Source organism: Oncorhynchus masou, chromosome 24, assembly GCF_036934945.1.
Source record: "Oncorhynchus masou masou isolate Uvic2021 chromosome 24, UVic_Omas_1.1, whole genome shotgun sequence".
Lineage (NCBI taxonomy): Eukaryota > Metazoa > Chordata > Actinopteri > Salmoniformes > Salmonidae > Oncorhynchus > Oncorhynchus masou.
The window spans coordinates 89,502,971-89,518,112 of NC_088235.1; the positions used below are offsets into that span (position 1 = coordinate 89,502,971).

Consider the following 15,142-nt stretch of genomic DNA (forward strand, 5'->3'; position numbering starts at 1 on the left):
GCAGCTAATAGAGGAAAATAGATAGAGGAAAATATATTGATAAATCACCTTGTCCTAGCGAGATTTACCTGGCTATCAAAACATCACGCCACTGTAAATTTACACAAAACACAGCACTTATTTTTAGTGAACCATTTCCATGTTTGACCGCTAGGTGTAATAGGTATTATATATAACGGTCCTGATGTTGTTAAGGCGAGTGCGCTCTTGGAGCAGCGTTGGATGCCGTCTTTTGTTCTTAAACACTACATTGCCCATCATACAACGGATACGTGCGTCTTCTGAGATCTGCCTGTGTAAACGTTTTTGTTAAATGTAACATAATACACGCAAAATGTGTCCCAAATATATTTTATGCACCAATAAATACATTAAATTGAATAAGAAAAGGTTTGAGATTAACCCAGCATTTAGAATGTGAGGCACTGAGGCTCAGATCCTCGCATTCTAAATGCTGGGTTGAAATGTCAAACATCAAAACTCGTTGAGCGAAAACGATTTCCATTCTGAAAAGGCAGGGTCCTCATATAGTGATTGCCATCGAACGGTGAGCTGGTCATCATAAATTACGTTTTGACGAACTGAACTAGCACTTATCGAGAGCTTGTCTCTATACGGAGTCAAAATCAAGAGTTGAAGGCAGCGGGAGACCATGGACGTGGCCCGGATGTTACTGTGCCTGTTCTCGGTGCTGGTGTCTGAGAAGTTCCTGGTGGCTGCGTTCTCCCAGGGCTTGGTCAGCGACTTCACATTCACACTCCCCGCAGGGCGGAAGGAGTGCTTCTTCCAGACCATGAAGAAGGACGCGTCGCTGGAGATAGAATATCAGGTGCCAGGGGTTTATATGATTGGTTTTTACATGGGGAAAGGGTGAACACATAATTGTAAATGAGCACACTTGATATAACTCATGTGGGAAGCTTTGGAGGCTGTCTCTCCTCTGCTAGAACTACTCGCATGACTTCACAAGAAGTCCCATGTTATGTGCATATCCCATCATTGATTGTGGTTAGCGCTGTCGTATCCAGTGGTGGAAAAAAGTACCCAATTATCAAACGAGTAAAAGTAAAGATACCTTTAATAGAAAATGACTGAAGTGAAATTCACCCAGTAAAATCCTACTTGAATAAAAGTCTAGAAGTATTTTGTTTTAAATATACTTAAGTATCAAAAGTAAATGTAATTGCTAAAATATACTTACGTATTAAAAGTATAAATAATAAAACATTCATTATATTAAGCAGACCAGACGGCACCATTTAATAATAATTATATATATATTTTTTTAAATTTGCGGATAGCCAAGGGCAAGCTCCAACACTGACATCATCTACAAACGAAGCACGTATTTAGTGAGTCCGCCAGATCAGAGGCTGTAGGGATGACCACTTCCCTTGATAAATTTGTGAATTAGACCATTTTCCTGCCCTGTTAAGCATTCGAAATGTAACAAGTACTTTTGGATGTCAGGGAAAATGTATGGAGTAAAAAGTACATAATTGTTTTCAGGAATGTAGTCATGTTAAAGTAAAATACAAATAGTGAAGTACAGATACCCCAAAAACTACTTAAGAAGTACTTTCAAGTATTTTTACTTAAGTACTTTACACCACTGGTCGTATCTGAATCCAGAACCTAGGAACTACTTGTGGAATTGGTTGAAGTAAATTAAATGTATTGTAAATGTATTAAACACTAACTACAGGCCTACATGATTTTGAAATTATGCCATCATACTAGTTTAGAAACAAGTTTTTCCTAGAACTGGCTATACGTTCCTTTCTAATAATGACATTCCATCCTGGGCTGTGGTTCCTCTTACTCCTATTTCATTGGCCTAGCACTAGATTGTGCTCTGCTGACGTGTTTAAAATGTTTCCAATTGAGTTGTGGCCCTGAATCACAAATCTCAAAACCTCTATTTTCTATGAAACATTTCTGACATAACGGATTGTCATACCATCACAGTAGGATAGTCTAGCTGTAGCATGCTACCACCATAGACAAGCTATTTCTGTGGCATGCTGTAGCCCACCACTCTGCCATCGGAGTGTGAACAAAACTGACAATGTCCTTAGTTTGTGGAGACACTAATTTCTAAGTACTTCATGGTATCTGCTCAATGTCTGTGTTTGGAAATCCTCAAATAACTAGACATTAAAGTTAGGAAACCCTGTCATTCTTTGCTCCTGAGTAACAGAGGAGGCAGAGATCTGTGGAAATAGTAAACCAGTAATGCAACTGTAGAGAAACAGGCACCTGGGACTGGCCTGTTCACTTATTGTCTTGAATGGACTCAATCCAACCATATTTCACTACTGAAAATAGGCAGTGTTCTTGGACTGGACATTGTGAAGAACCTCTGCTTGTTTTTCAGCACCAGCTCTCCACAACCTCTTGTCAGGACCCGGTTACGAACCTGGGTCTCTGGAGTGAGAAACAGTCACTTAACCAACTGAGCCACGAATAGTCAGCAGAACCCAGAAGATGAGGCAGACACAGCAGTACTTAAGACGGTGAATTTAATAAAGTAAAAAGGAGAAGTCCTTCAATACAAAATGGCAAATCCAAAAGGTGGTAGGAATAGCACAAAAAAGCCTCAAGAGATACTCAAAAACAAAAACAGAATTCCACAAGAGCATCCACCGGAAACGACAAGAATACACAGAACACTAGGGCTGGGTGCTAACATACAAACACAGAGCACAGAACTGAGGGAAACTAAGGGTTTAAATACAATCAGGGGAAACGAGGCACAGGTGCAAATAATAATGGGGAACAAGGGAAAAAACATAAGGTCAAAAAGCACAATGGGGGCATCTAGTGACCAAAACCCGGAACAACCCTGGCCAAATCCTGACACCTCTCTCTCTTTCTGAGTGCGAATTACACTGTGACATTCGGGGTGGTCTCTTGGGTGAATTTTTTTAAAGGAGATAATAATGATAATAAAGATGTCATTTAATGGTAAAAATTGATTACCTTTTAATGTGGCATGCACACAGCCAGTCATGGTTTTCACCTGACTGTCAAACAAATCACTTAAAGTAGGCTACCTGTGCATGTTCATCCACAAAATAATTCTAGCATCACAACAGTACACTGCATGCACACTTGTGCCATTTGATGAACGGAAATGGACATCTGTTGCAAAACACCAATAAGTGTGCCTAATGACATTCAGTGATTGTCATTGATTAGGCCTCCATTGATTGAGCCTGCATTGATTGATGTCTTGCTGACAAATTAACATTATTTGTTGCCTGAAAGGTCGGGACACCTGAATTGGGGCTGAAACTGTCCCGTGAAATAACAGGATGGTCCCCCTAACACACTCAGTCAATTTACTAGACTAGGCTACAATGTGTTTTACCATGAACTTCAAATAGGCCTACCGGTAGCCAGTGACGTAGTGGTAAAAAAGATGGGTGGGTAAACTGCGTTTACCCTCCACTAGGCCAACACCACTGGCAGTAACCTACCCTCTCAGTCGAGGCAATTTTACACAAATGAATACACGCAGAACAGGTAGCCTACATTCAATATAATAGGCCTACATGAGATGAATCAAAACATGTTTACACCCTAGTTCATGAGTTGTCCATAATTCATTAGTTGAATGCTTGGAGTGTTCACATATCATGTGATATAAAACACTACCATTCTTTCCTTACATGAATGACATTTGTGACTGTGTTATTTGCCATTTATTAAGCATTTAACCATTTAGTTAGAACTTTAACCTGTATGAATCCTGGATCTTGGAGATCTCAGAAAGTGCACTAAGTGTAACTATGCCTAAAAAACATTTCATTATCTTTCGCCGTGAAAACAGTTCTCATGGGCACACAAATCCAAAATAAAGTAGGCCTGTGCAAATACAAAATCTAATGATTTTGACCGAAAAAGCCAACTATAGGCCTGCTGTCATTAACGTATACTGAGTTTACGATTTCCATGACAGACTGACCAGGTGAAAGCTTATTGATGTTACCTGTTCAATCCACTTAAATCAGTGTAGATGAAGGGGAGGAGACAGGTTAAAGAAATATTATTTTAGCCTTGAGACAATTGAGACATGGATTATGTATGTGTGTCTTTTAGATGGTGAATGGGCAAGACAAAATGTAAGTGATTTTGAACGGGGTATGGTAGTAGGTGCCAGGCGCAGCGGTTTAAGTGTGTCACAAACTGCAACCCTGCTGGGTTTTTCCCGCTCAAGTTTCCCGTGCGTCTCAAGAATGGTCCACCACCCAAAGGACATCCAGCCAACTTGACACAAATGTGGGAAGCATTGGAGTCCACATGGGCCAGCATCCCTGTGGAATGCTTTTCGACAACTTTTAGAGTCTATTCCCTAACGCATTGAGGGTGTTCTGAGGGCAAAAGGGGGTGCAACTCAATATTAGGAGCTGTCCCCAATGTTTTGTACACTGTGTATACTTGTTGGGTGGATTGGTGGCATATTGGTGTCTGTGTAGGCTAGTTGTAGTGATATTGTTTACCATCAGCTGAAAACAAATTTTGATAGAAAACAATCAAGCTAAATAAATGGTCTACTTCTTCTGGCCACAGACGCACAGGGAAGACCAATACCCGCACACACCTGGAAAAACAAAGCAGTGAGCACAGCTGACTGACAAAAGCAAACGGTAATAAATCAACGGATGAATCTAATGCATTGGAATAAAGGCTATTTCTATAAAGGACACATGTCAAACAAATGGTAAAAATTAGGATGTACAAAGGAAAATCAATGCTTTTAAAAGAGCTCAGCTTAGGCCGAAATTCAGCACTACTGAGTGGACAGCACTGCTGTCTAACTAGCTATAGAATTTTACAGTACCATTCATGGACAGGCGGCGGGGCACATTTGGACCAGCGTCGTCCGGGCGAGGGGAGGGTTTGGCCGGCCGGGGGTACCTTGTTCCATCATGCTCTAGCGACTCCTTGTGGTGGGCTGGGCGCCTGCAAGCTGACAATGGTCGCCAACTGGACCGTGTGCGGCTGGCTTCTGGGTTAAGTGAGCAGTGTGTCAAGAAGCAGTGCAGCTTGGCAGGGTCGTATTTCGGAGGATGCATGGCTCTCGACCTTCGCCTCTTTTGGGTCCGTAGGGGAGTTGCAACGATGGGACAAGAGTGTAACTACTAATTGGATATCACCAAAAGGGGGTAAAAGTGCAAAAAAAAAAACACGAAATAGAAATCATTTATTTAGTTTTTTTTTCTTTCACTTTTACACCCTTTTGGTGATATCCAATTAGTAGTTACAGTCTTGTCCCATCGTTGCAACTCCCCTACGGATGACATTGGCGTGTTCGTTTCATTTGGAAGCTTTTATTTTCATAATTACCACTGCATGGTTAAATTAGCATACTTTAGAGAGCCCCATGAAAGTTGGACTTTTCTTGCATTTAGGGGAGCTAATGTCTCATTCAGGGAAGCCGACAAAAGCATACTTTGGAAATGGAATGGTTCATTAACAATATCAGTAACAACATCAATTATAAATCATCAAGAATTCGTTTGCCATGGTATACTGTCAATTTAGGGCCACATAGCACTGCATTTTGCTCTGTGCTTGTTTCCCAATGTATTTTTTTATTTTACTTTTTATTTGACGAGGCAAGCCAATAGGTGATGTAGTTTTGTTTTGACTCTGTGTGTCTCTCTCTCGCTCTCCTTTTATCATTCTGTCTCATCTGTCTCTCACCCATCCCACTTGTCTGTGTGTGTCCTCAGGTGTTGGACGGAGCAGGTCTGGATGTTGACTTCTCCCTTTCGTCTCCTACTGGACACGTTCTGTACAGCGAGCACCGCAAATCAGACGGAGTATACACGTAAGACACACACACCACGCAAGTGTGAAATACACACTCACATGGAGTTGGGCTCGCTCTCTCTCACTCTCTCTCCCGGTGTGTTTCCATTAGTGTAGAGACGGAGGATGGAGACTACATGTTTTGTTTTGACAACTCGTTTTCTGCTGTGTCGGAAAAGATCATCTTCTTCGAGCTTCTCATGGACAACATGGAACAGGAAGGGGAGGAGCCAGAGGACTGGAAGGAGTATGTCCATGGGACCGACATGTTGGACATGAAGCTGGAGGTCATCATGGTGAGGGGGTGTGCTTATATTACATCTAGGCTACATGCTGATTCTTCACCCTTCTCCTGAAGTGTGAACTTAAACTTTCTCACATGGATTTTACAATGGTGGAAACCCTCCAACCATTGCTTTGAAATCCATGACACAGAGTGTGCAAGTGCGTAACTTCTAGAAAAGGATGGAGTTGTAGTCCTAGCTAGGACTGGAAGCATGCTTTGCTTTTACACACACTATAGATGTATGGCATCATGGAGGGTGCGTTTTATTCACTCAGCATCTGTATTACATCATGCGAGGGGGTGCGACTTCGCACATAACATTTCACAGAATTCACACATGTTCTTTTAAGATCTTGGAAAGTGATACTTGATAGTCAAAAAGGAAACCCTGTGGGTAGCCATTGGAAATAAAATTCATGTGTTAGTCAGATTAGGGCAATTCCACGGTAACAGAATTAGACTCACATTTTTGTACTTAAAATATATGTCAAACAAAAACCATTGATTTCAAAGTTTAACAGAGTTTAACAAACCATACAACTCTATGCACAATGACTACTTTTAGCAATTTACACTGAACATTTTACAAAAACACATTTACTGGAAGAGCTGTGCAGATGCAAAGTTTGATGACATAATTTGTGTATAATCTACCTCAGTTTTTTGTGTCCACGTTTTCCAAAAACTCTTAAATATCTGCTCCCAATTAAGATTGAACGATGTCTGCAAAAATAATGGAGTGTCAACTATGACATGACACATTGACTTTGAAAAAATATGAACTACAGTAAGTGAAGTGGATTTACACCCGGTAACGGAATTTCACCATCGGTCCCTGATCTGTACTACACAGAAATGTATAATTATGGATATATATAAATACTTTTTTTGGGGGGGGCATGCCTATTTTACATGTTATTTTGACATTAATACATGTCACATATACGTTTGCAAACAATTAAAAAAAATATATATGTATATAGTAAGTTAATAAAGCTGCATACAAACATGGTCTCTTTTTTTTTTGTTTTCTTGAGTGATGCAGCTCCAAAATGCAGGTGTTTCAGCCAAGCTCAGTGCTTTCTGTGGTGGTGGGGCGAGCCAGCAGAAAATAGGAGCATTGCGCCGTGATTGGCTCAGTGTTCTGTCACTCATGGGGACACGACGTCATTGCTCAATTAACTTTTTCGCTGTCAGACAAGGCTCCGCTGAAGCCAGGTGTAGCAGTGGTAAAGTGTTGAGACTGCTGTTGGGACATCTTTATTTAGACCCTAACAGTTTGTGGGCACCGTTTGTCACCGGTATAGTGCAATGAATGTATTGTTTAGTGTTGTGTTGTGGCTTAGCTGGCATGCATCCCACTTGATTTTGTTGTTGTTGCCCCGTCAAGATTTACAAGCTAAAATCGCCACTGCTTGGCGGTGACGCACTGTCCCGATGAGTGACAGGACACTGAGCTAATCATGGTGCAACTAGAGGACATCCACTTTGTATATTCCACTGGCTGCCCCACCACCACAGGAAGCACTGAGCTAGGCTGAAACACCTGCATTATGGAGATGCCTTACTCAAGACAGCAAAAAAGAGAGACCATGTTTGTATGCGGCTTTATTAAACCAATTATGTTTTTTGTTGTTGTTTTTTTACATTGTTTGCAAACTGATATGTGACACATTAATGCCAAAATAGCTAAAAATGTGGGGCTCAAAACAGGTGGGGCTCTGCCTGAATGACTGGTCGTCACTGGTCCTTTTACATGGACATTTGTGTGACCAGCAGAGTGGTTTGAGTGACCAGCAGAGTGGTTTGAGTGACCAACAGAGTGGTTTGTGTGACCAGCAGAGTGGTTTGTGTGACCAGCAGAGTGGTTTGTGTGACCAGCAGAGTGGTTTGTGTGACCAGCAGAGTGGTTTGTGTGACCAGCAGGGCAGAAAAATCTGGGTCTTGTCTGAAGCCTGTTGACATCGGTGACTGTCCTGTCTTTCTGGGCCAGTGTTGCACAGTATACTGAAATATTGTACTTTCTCAGTGCTAGAACCCAAACAACGGTTCAGTACTACAATGTTTTTTTTACTTTGGGTACTTCTGCCAAATGTTTCTCATGTCGTCTACTGATTGAGAGAGAATCATGTCGCAACCAATGTCCACTTTCAGCGCGAGAGCACCGTGCCTATGGCTGTTGCGGTGACCGTATTGCTGCCACACCAGCAGTCATGAGTCATGACCGTTGAGCCACGGTAATCTCTTTTTATGCACTCTGGACATGTGTTGGTGGTACACAACTTGCTAACGACCATTCGGTCGCCAATGGCCTGGTACTCGGGGCTGTAATGTCCGTTTAACCACTGAGTGTAAAACATGGGCTTCGTGGATGTTGTTTCAAAGCCAAACACAATGAAATGGGCAGTGCTTTCCAAGGAGATGATTCTTTCAAAACACCCATCAGCATATTAGAGTTTATGTATGTGCATAGGATTAGGCCTATATATGAAGCCAAGCCCGAATAATTATGATTGTGCTTTTATACAATATTATGCATGGCAGAAAAACATTATGAATTATTTTTTTATTATTTTTTATGTCTTTAGTGATTGGCCAAACCTATACTCCAAAATGTGTCACATTTTTCCCAAATGAAGCACTGGGTATCTGCAAGGAACAGGATTGGAGAGCCCACGGCATACAGAGTTTGGGCGGAATATCAAATCAAATCAAATTTTATTTGTCACATACACATATCACATGTAGCGCAGCGATCATGCTCCTGAAACAGTGCTTAACGGGTGGAGTGAAAAGTGTTATTTCTTTCTCAGCTGCTCATATTAAGCATATGCTCCGCTATAAAACCGGAGTAGCCTACCCAGCATCATTGAAAAACGAACCGGCTGGAAAGCGCGCGGCAGCTATTCGAGTGCATACATATTACTTATTCCCCCCCTGCGGCTGTTCCTGTCTATTTGATAATGGGGTATTCTAAATCGAAAACAATTTTACGTATTAATAAAGACAAGATTAAATTGAGAATAGTTTGATGTGTGAACATATGGTCACTTGATGAGAGAACAGCTGTGTCGCCTCAGGGAAGGAACACAGCACAAGCTTTTTCTGCGACTTTCCCAAATCATCAATAGTCTATATTCGCATCATGCAGCTCATATATGTTTTCATTTTTAAGACATTCAGAGATTTGTATCATTAACCAATAAAGTTGCCAAATAACTAAATATAGCGTACAGGACCTGGTTCAAATGAGCACTTATACGGTCAACATAGTCACTTCATATGCGTAATCGCTCCGGAATGGGAAAAATATAATTTATATTTTATTCAGCTAAATTCAGTTATATTCTTATTACTATAAAATCATATAATATGAAATAATGGCACTTGACTTATGCATATCTTGTCAGCTAAATGAACAAGCCTATGGCATGGAGCATAGCCAGATAACATTATTTTCTTCTGAAATACATTATCATATCATCATATTTCTTTAGACCTGACTTAAATAAATAATGGATTTGATGTGATGGTGTATATTAAGTTGAATGTAGGTGTTCTGAAGGCTCTCATCAGCAGCTTGTATTAGTGGAGGCCTGGAGATGCTAAACTTTTTTATGTTAATTATTGTTAAATCATCATGAGACAGTATTTTGCACGGCACTAACCGGATGACAAAATGTCATGACTGCCACAGCCCTAACCGCGCCTGCTCCACTTACCCATTGCTAGCTGAACAACCACTGTACTCACTGGAAGAATGGGCTACATCACCACTTATGCTGCACAGAAGTTTTAATGCAAAACGGCATGTAGAGATGTTGAAACTGTTAATAACTGTTATCAAAACAATGTTCATTACACGCTAGAACATTTTACAATGCAAGATCCCCGTAGCTTCAAATTTTGTAGGCTAACTTTCCTTGCTAGTTTACAGCTCAAGCTAACATCAATTCACTACCCTAGTTCCTTTTCTTGTGATAATATGTGATCATAATGCAAAATATTGTTTTGCCGATTGTCACCAAAAACTTTATTCATTCACTTCATCTCCCCGCCTCACATCTCTCCCAGTCAAGATGGTGATTTATAATACATTTTGAAACAATAATACAACAGTACACGGGGAACACAAGTATACATAAATAATATACAAAGGACAGTTGGGCTAGAGGGTACAATAACACATTACACAAGGACCTTAAGGGATATACACACACTTATAATTGTATAGCTTTTTTTGTTGGTAGAGTATTGCATTGTGTTAAAATATTGTTCGATTTCCTTTTGTAAGGTAAGAAAAAGGTCCCACTGTAGCCATTTGATTTACACTGAACTTGTTCAGTGTAGCATCTGCTGGGTTTTAGGAATTAGGAAGCGTCTCGACTTCTCATCCTTAGTAATGGTTATTCCTAAAATGTAAGTTATTATTTCAATGGAATACCTATGAATTCACCTGTATTGTGTATACAGTGGGGCAACAAAAAGTATTTAGTCAGCCACCAATTGTGCAAGTTCTCCCACTTAAAAAGATGAGAGGCCTGTAATTTCAACTATGACAGACAAAATGAGAAAAAAAATCCAGAAAATCACATTGTAGGATTTTTATTGAATTTATTTGCAAATTATGGTGGGAAATAAGTATTTGGTCAATAACAAAAGTTTATCTCAATACTTTGTTACATACCCTTTGTTGGCAATGACAGAGGTCAAACATTTTCTGTAAGTCTTCACAAGGTTTTCACACACTGTTGCTGGTATTTTGTCCCATTCCTCCATGCAGATCTCCTCTAGAGCAGTGATGTTTTGGGGCTGTTGCTGGGCTACACGGACTTTCAACTCCCTCCAAAGATTTTCTATGGGGTTGAGATCTGGAGACTGGCTAGGCCACTCCAGGACCTTGAAATACTTCTTACGAAGCCACTCCTTCGTTGCCCGGGCGGTGTGTTTGGGATCATTGTCATGCTGAAAGACCCAGCCACGTTTCATCTTCAATGCCCTTGCTGATGGAAGGAGGTTTTCACTCAAAATCTCACGATACATGGCCCCATTCATTCTTTCCTTTACACAGATCAGTCGTCCTGGTCCCTTTGCAGAAAAACAGCCCCAAAGCATGATGTTTCCACCCCCATGCTTCACAGTAGGTATGGTGTTCTTTGGATGCAACTCAGCATTCTGTCCTCCAAACACGACGAGTTGAGTTTTTACCAAATATTTTCGTCTGACATTCTCCCAATCTTCTTCTGGATCATCCAAATGCTCTCTAGCAAACTTCAAACGGGCCTGGACATGTACTGGCTTAAGCAGGGGGACATGTCTGGCACTGCAGGATTTGAGTCCCTTGCGGTGTAGTGTGTTACTGATGGTAGGCTTTGTTACTTTGGTCCCAGCTCTCTGCAGGTCATTAACTAAGTCCCCCCGTGTGGTTCTGGGATTTTTGCTCACCGTTCTTGTGATCATTTTGACCCCACATGGTGAGATCTTGCGTGGAGCCCCAGATCGAGGGAGATTATCAGTGGTCTTGTATGTATTCCATTTCCTAATAATTGCTCCCACAGTTGATTTCTTCAAACCAAGCTGCTTACCTATTGCAGATTCAGTCTTCCCAGCCTGGTGCAGGTCTACAATTTTGTTTCTGGTGTCCTTTGACAGCTCTTTGGTCTTGGCCATAGTGGAGTTTGGAGTGTGACTGTTTGAGGTTGTGGACAGGTGTCTTTTATACTGATAACAAGTTCAAACAGGTGCCATTAATACAGGTAACGAGTGGAGGACAGAGGAGCCTCTTAAAGAAGTTACAGGTCTGTGAGAGCACAAAATCTTACTTGTTTGTAGGTGACCAAATACTTATTTTCCACCATAATTTGCAAATTAATTAATTAAAAATCCTACAATGTGATTTTTCTGGATTTTTTTAACTTATTGTCTGTCATAGTTAGTGTACCTATGATGAAAATGTACAGGCCTCTCTCATCTTTTTAAGTGGGAGAACTAGGCTACATCTTGATTAACCCAGTTTATTAATAGACCATACAAATAAATGATTACCATTACGATGTTATGTAGTTGATTGATTGTCTAATTGATTCACTAATGTATAGATTTTTTTAATGTAAAATTTAAAATGTAATGATATTGAACTCAGAAGATCCAAGTGCCATTCTGTGACATTGGCTAATATGCCTTCTTCTTTTCCCTTGGTATTGTTTTGATATAATTTTGGTATCGAGAATTGTGATGGTATCGAGTATCATGATACTAAACCTGGTATTGGTGTCAAAGTTCTGGTATCGTGACAACACTACTCTGAGGTAGAGATGCCTGGAATTACTACACGTCATCTTAGAGTACACAACCACAAAGGTGGTGTCACTTTGACCCAGCTCACACACGCTGCCAACACAACAGCAGAAGGTCAGAGAGACTGAGCACCACAGCCATCAATGTCACAACAACACACACGTACCTGAGAGCAGAATGGTTTGATCTTTCTTCCAGACCCCCCCCCCCCAGTATCAGTACACAGACACGGTCAGAGGCAGGAAGTGTGAAGTACAGCTGTGGTCCCTTGAGAGGACTCACTGACTTGTCGGCCTTGTTTACATGCCCCCACCACTTCTTCACCCTGTCCTGTTGCCTTGGTCCCTTAGGACCTCTCTAGGTAACATCTATAATCTGCATGGTCCTGAAGTCCAGTCTACTTTCTCTACTCAGTATATTGCTTAATGCTAGTTCCAGGATGGTTCTATGACTATTACAATAACCCAAACTACTATCTCTCTCTTCTCTCCAGGACACCATTAACAGTGTTAAAGCCCGGCTGGGGAAGAGCCTTCAAATACAGACTGTGCTCAAAGCTTTCGAGGCTCGCGATCGCAACCTCCAGGAGTCCAACTACGACCGGGTCAACATGTGGTCCATGACCAACATGCTGGTGATGATGCTGGTGACGGGAGTGCAGGTCTACCTCATCCGTGCCCTGTTTGAGGACAAGAGACACGCGCGCACGTAACACCCCGCCCACTGGGAAGGGCCAGTGAGAGACGGATAGCTCTGTCTACACCTGCCAGCCAATAGCGAGCAGGACTGTTGGTGAAGATGAGATTGTAACTCATCAGATTTTTATGTACAACACTCACACACGTTACATCACACATCCTTACAGATACAAATGCCATACCTGTCCAGTGTCTTCCTCTGCTCTGTTCTCCTCTGTCGAGCTGCTGTTGGTCAGAGGATCTGTGTTGGTATCTGCTTTATCTATCTAATAATCTGTGGCGGGTGAAACACCAGCCAGACCTTCAGTTTTTGGTGTTTAAAAGTGAGCGTAAATGAACAAGTATTTCTAATTTAATATGTTAATGTGACCACTAAACTTTTTCTTCCAGACACTGAGGTGTGTGACTGTCCTGTCTCTGTGTCACGTCTTTCGAGGTCTTCCAGTATGTGACCTGTGAGTCATGTTGCGAAACACTTTATTGTAGAGTAGGTTATTGATACGGCCTTTCACCCTCTCACTCTCTTTCAAAAAGACACTCATTCTCACACACACACTCAAAACCACACACTTCTTCATTGAAACCGCTGCTGTCTGCCAGTTCCAGCGAATGGAGAAGTGGAGTAGGGGAAAGGGAATGGTTCCATATGTAACTCTCTAAATCACGGCTGTTCTCTTCTACTCCCTCCTTTTCAACCTCCTATAACTCTGTCCTGATCGTCTGTCAGACTTAGTGCTGACAGGAGAGTCGGGTTTCAGTCATACAGGCAGAAGCAAAATGGAACCTGCCCTGCCCCTTTCGCTCTCTTTTTCTCTTGTGACAGAAATAGAATGCTATCTAACACACAGCTGTGCCATCACAGCAATCACACGCTGCACCTGGGGGGTAAAAGAGGCAGGGAAGGTTGTGGGAAAAGGGTTGCGGGTGCCTGAAGGAGGTGGGAGTGGTTGGGAAATCAACTAATTGACTGTTATTTGGCTTTATTTGATTGTTTTGTAGTTTTCATATACGCACTTGGACAAACATACAGATGTGGTTGATGCACTGAGATATGTGGCAACATTTTGGAGCTGCTGACAAATTTTGTCTGATTTCTCTCTCCAGCTGCTATGTCACAACAGTTTTTCTATAAATACGCAATGCGCTGCTGTGTTGATGAGTAACACCACACCGCCATCTTGTGGCTGGACACCAAACTGCTCATGCAAAACAACGTGACTTTTTCACCTCGGACTGAAGGGTATACTATAAAGCATGCTCAATGAAATAGCCAGGTAACTTTGATAAATAACCAATAGCTATCTGATTTTCTGGTTCATTTAAGAATGCTAAACTTATATATGCTTGAAATGGGCATATCTAAATGTCAGCTAGATAATTCATTGAACCTGCTTTGTAGTAAACCCTTCTGGCTTTCAACCTATCCCTGCTTTGAGATATTACATAAGCAATAATACAGTGTGGCAGTAATCACTCTTTCTCCACTTTTACAATGGGTGAGTAACTTACTATACAATAACAAAGTGATGTTCAAGGGGTCTTGCACTGTGCCATTATGAGCCCCCTCCGTCTCAGTAACAGCTTCTCTAAGTCAATTACAATGGGTTGTAATTGCCACTGTCTGTCTCTGCCCACCATTTTGTGTCAATGTATTTTAGCTGATGCTCAGGCAAGCATCACCATGGGAGATGAATCAATAAAATGAATATTTTTAATTTATAGAATGTCATTGATGCTCTTCTCCAACCTTTTTTGTTCCTTTCTGCACAAGACAATGATGGCCTCTAACAAACAAAAAACTCAATGCTTTGAACCTACAGACAAGATGTTTAGGAGAAGGTGTCTATTTTACTAACCTTATGATGGAACGAGGAGAGTATATTTTAGCAATAAGGCCTGAGGGGTTGTGGTATATATGGCCATCATACCACGGCTAAGGGATGTTCTTAAGCACGACGCAACATGGAGTGCCTGGATACAGTCTTTAGCCGTGGTATATTGGCCATTTACCACAAATCCCTGAAGTGCCTTATTATAAATT

At 41.3% G+C, this 15,142-nt stretch overlaps 1 protein-coding gene across 1 annotated transcript; it reads left to right on the forward strand.

Annotated features, from left to right (window-relative positions):
• The first annotated feature begins 464 nt into the window (after positions 1-464).
• Positions 465-14,816, forward strand: LOC135512969 (transmembrane emp24 domain-containing protein 5-like). The gene is made up of 4 exons (XM_064935530.1): positions 465-829; positions 5,742-5,839; positions 5,933-6,116; positions 12,897-14,816. Exons 1-4 carry the CDS (start codon positions 653-655, stop codon positions 13,113-13,115), a joined length of 678 nt encoding a protein of 225 aa, XP_064791602.1. The 5' UTR covers positions 465-652; the 3' UTR covers positions 13,116-14,816.
• The last annotated feature ends 326 nt before the right edge of the window (positions 14,817-15,142 follow it).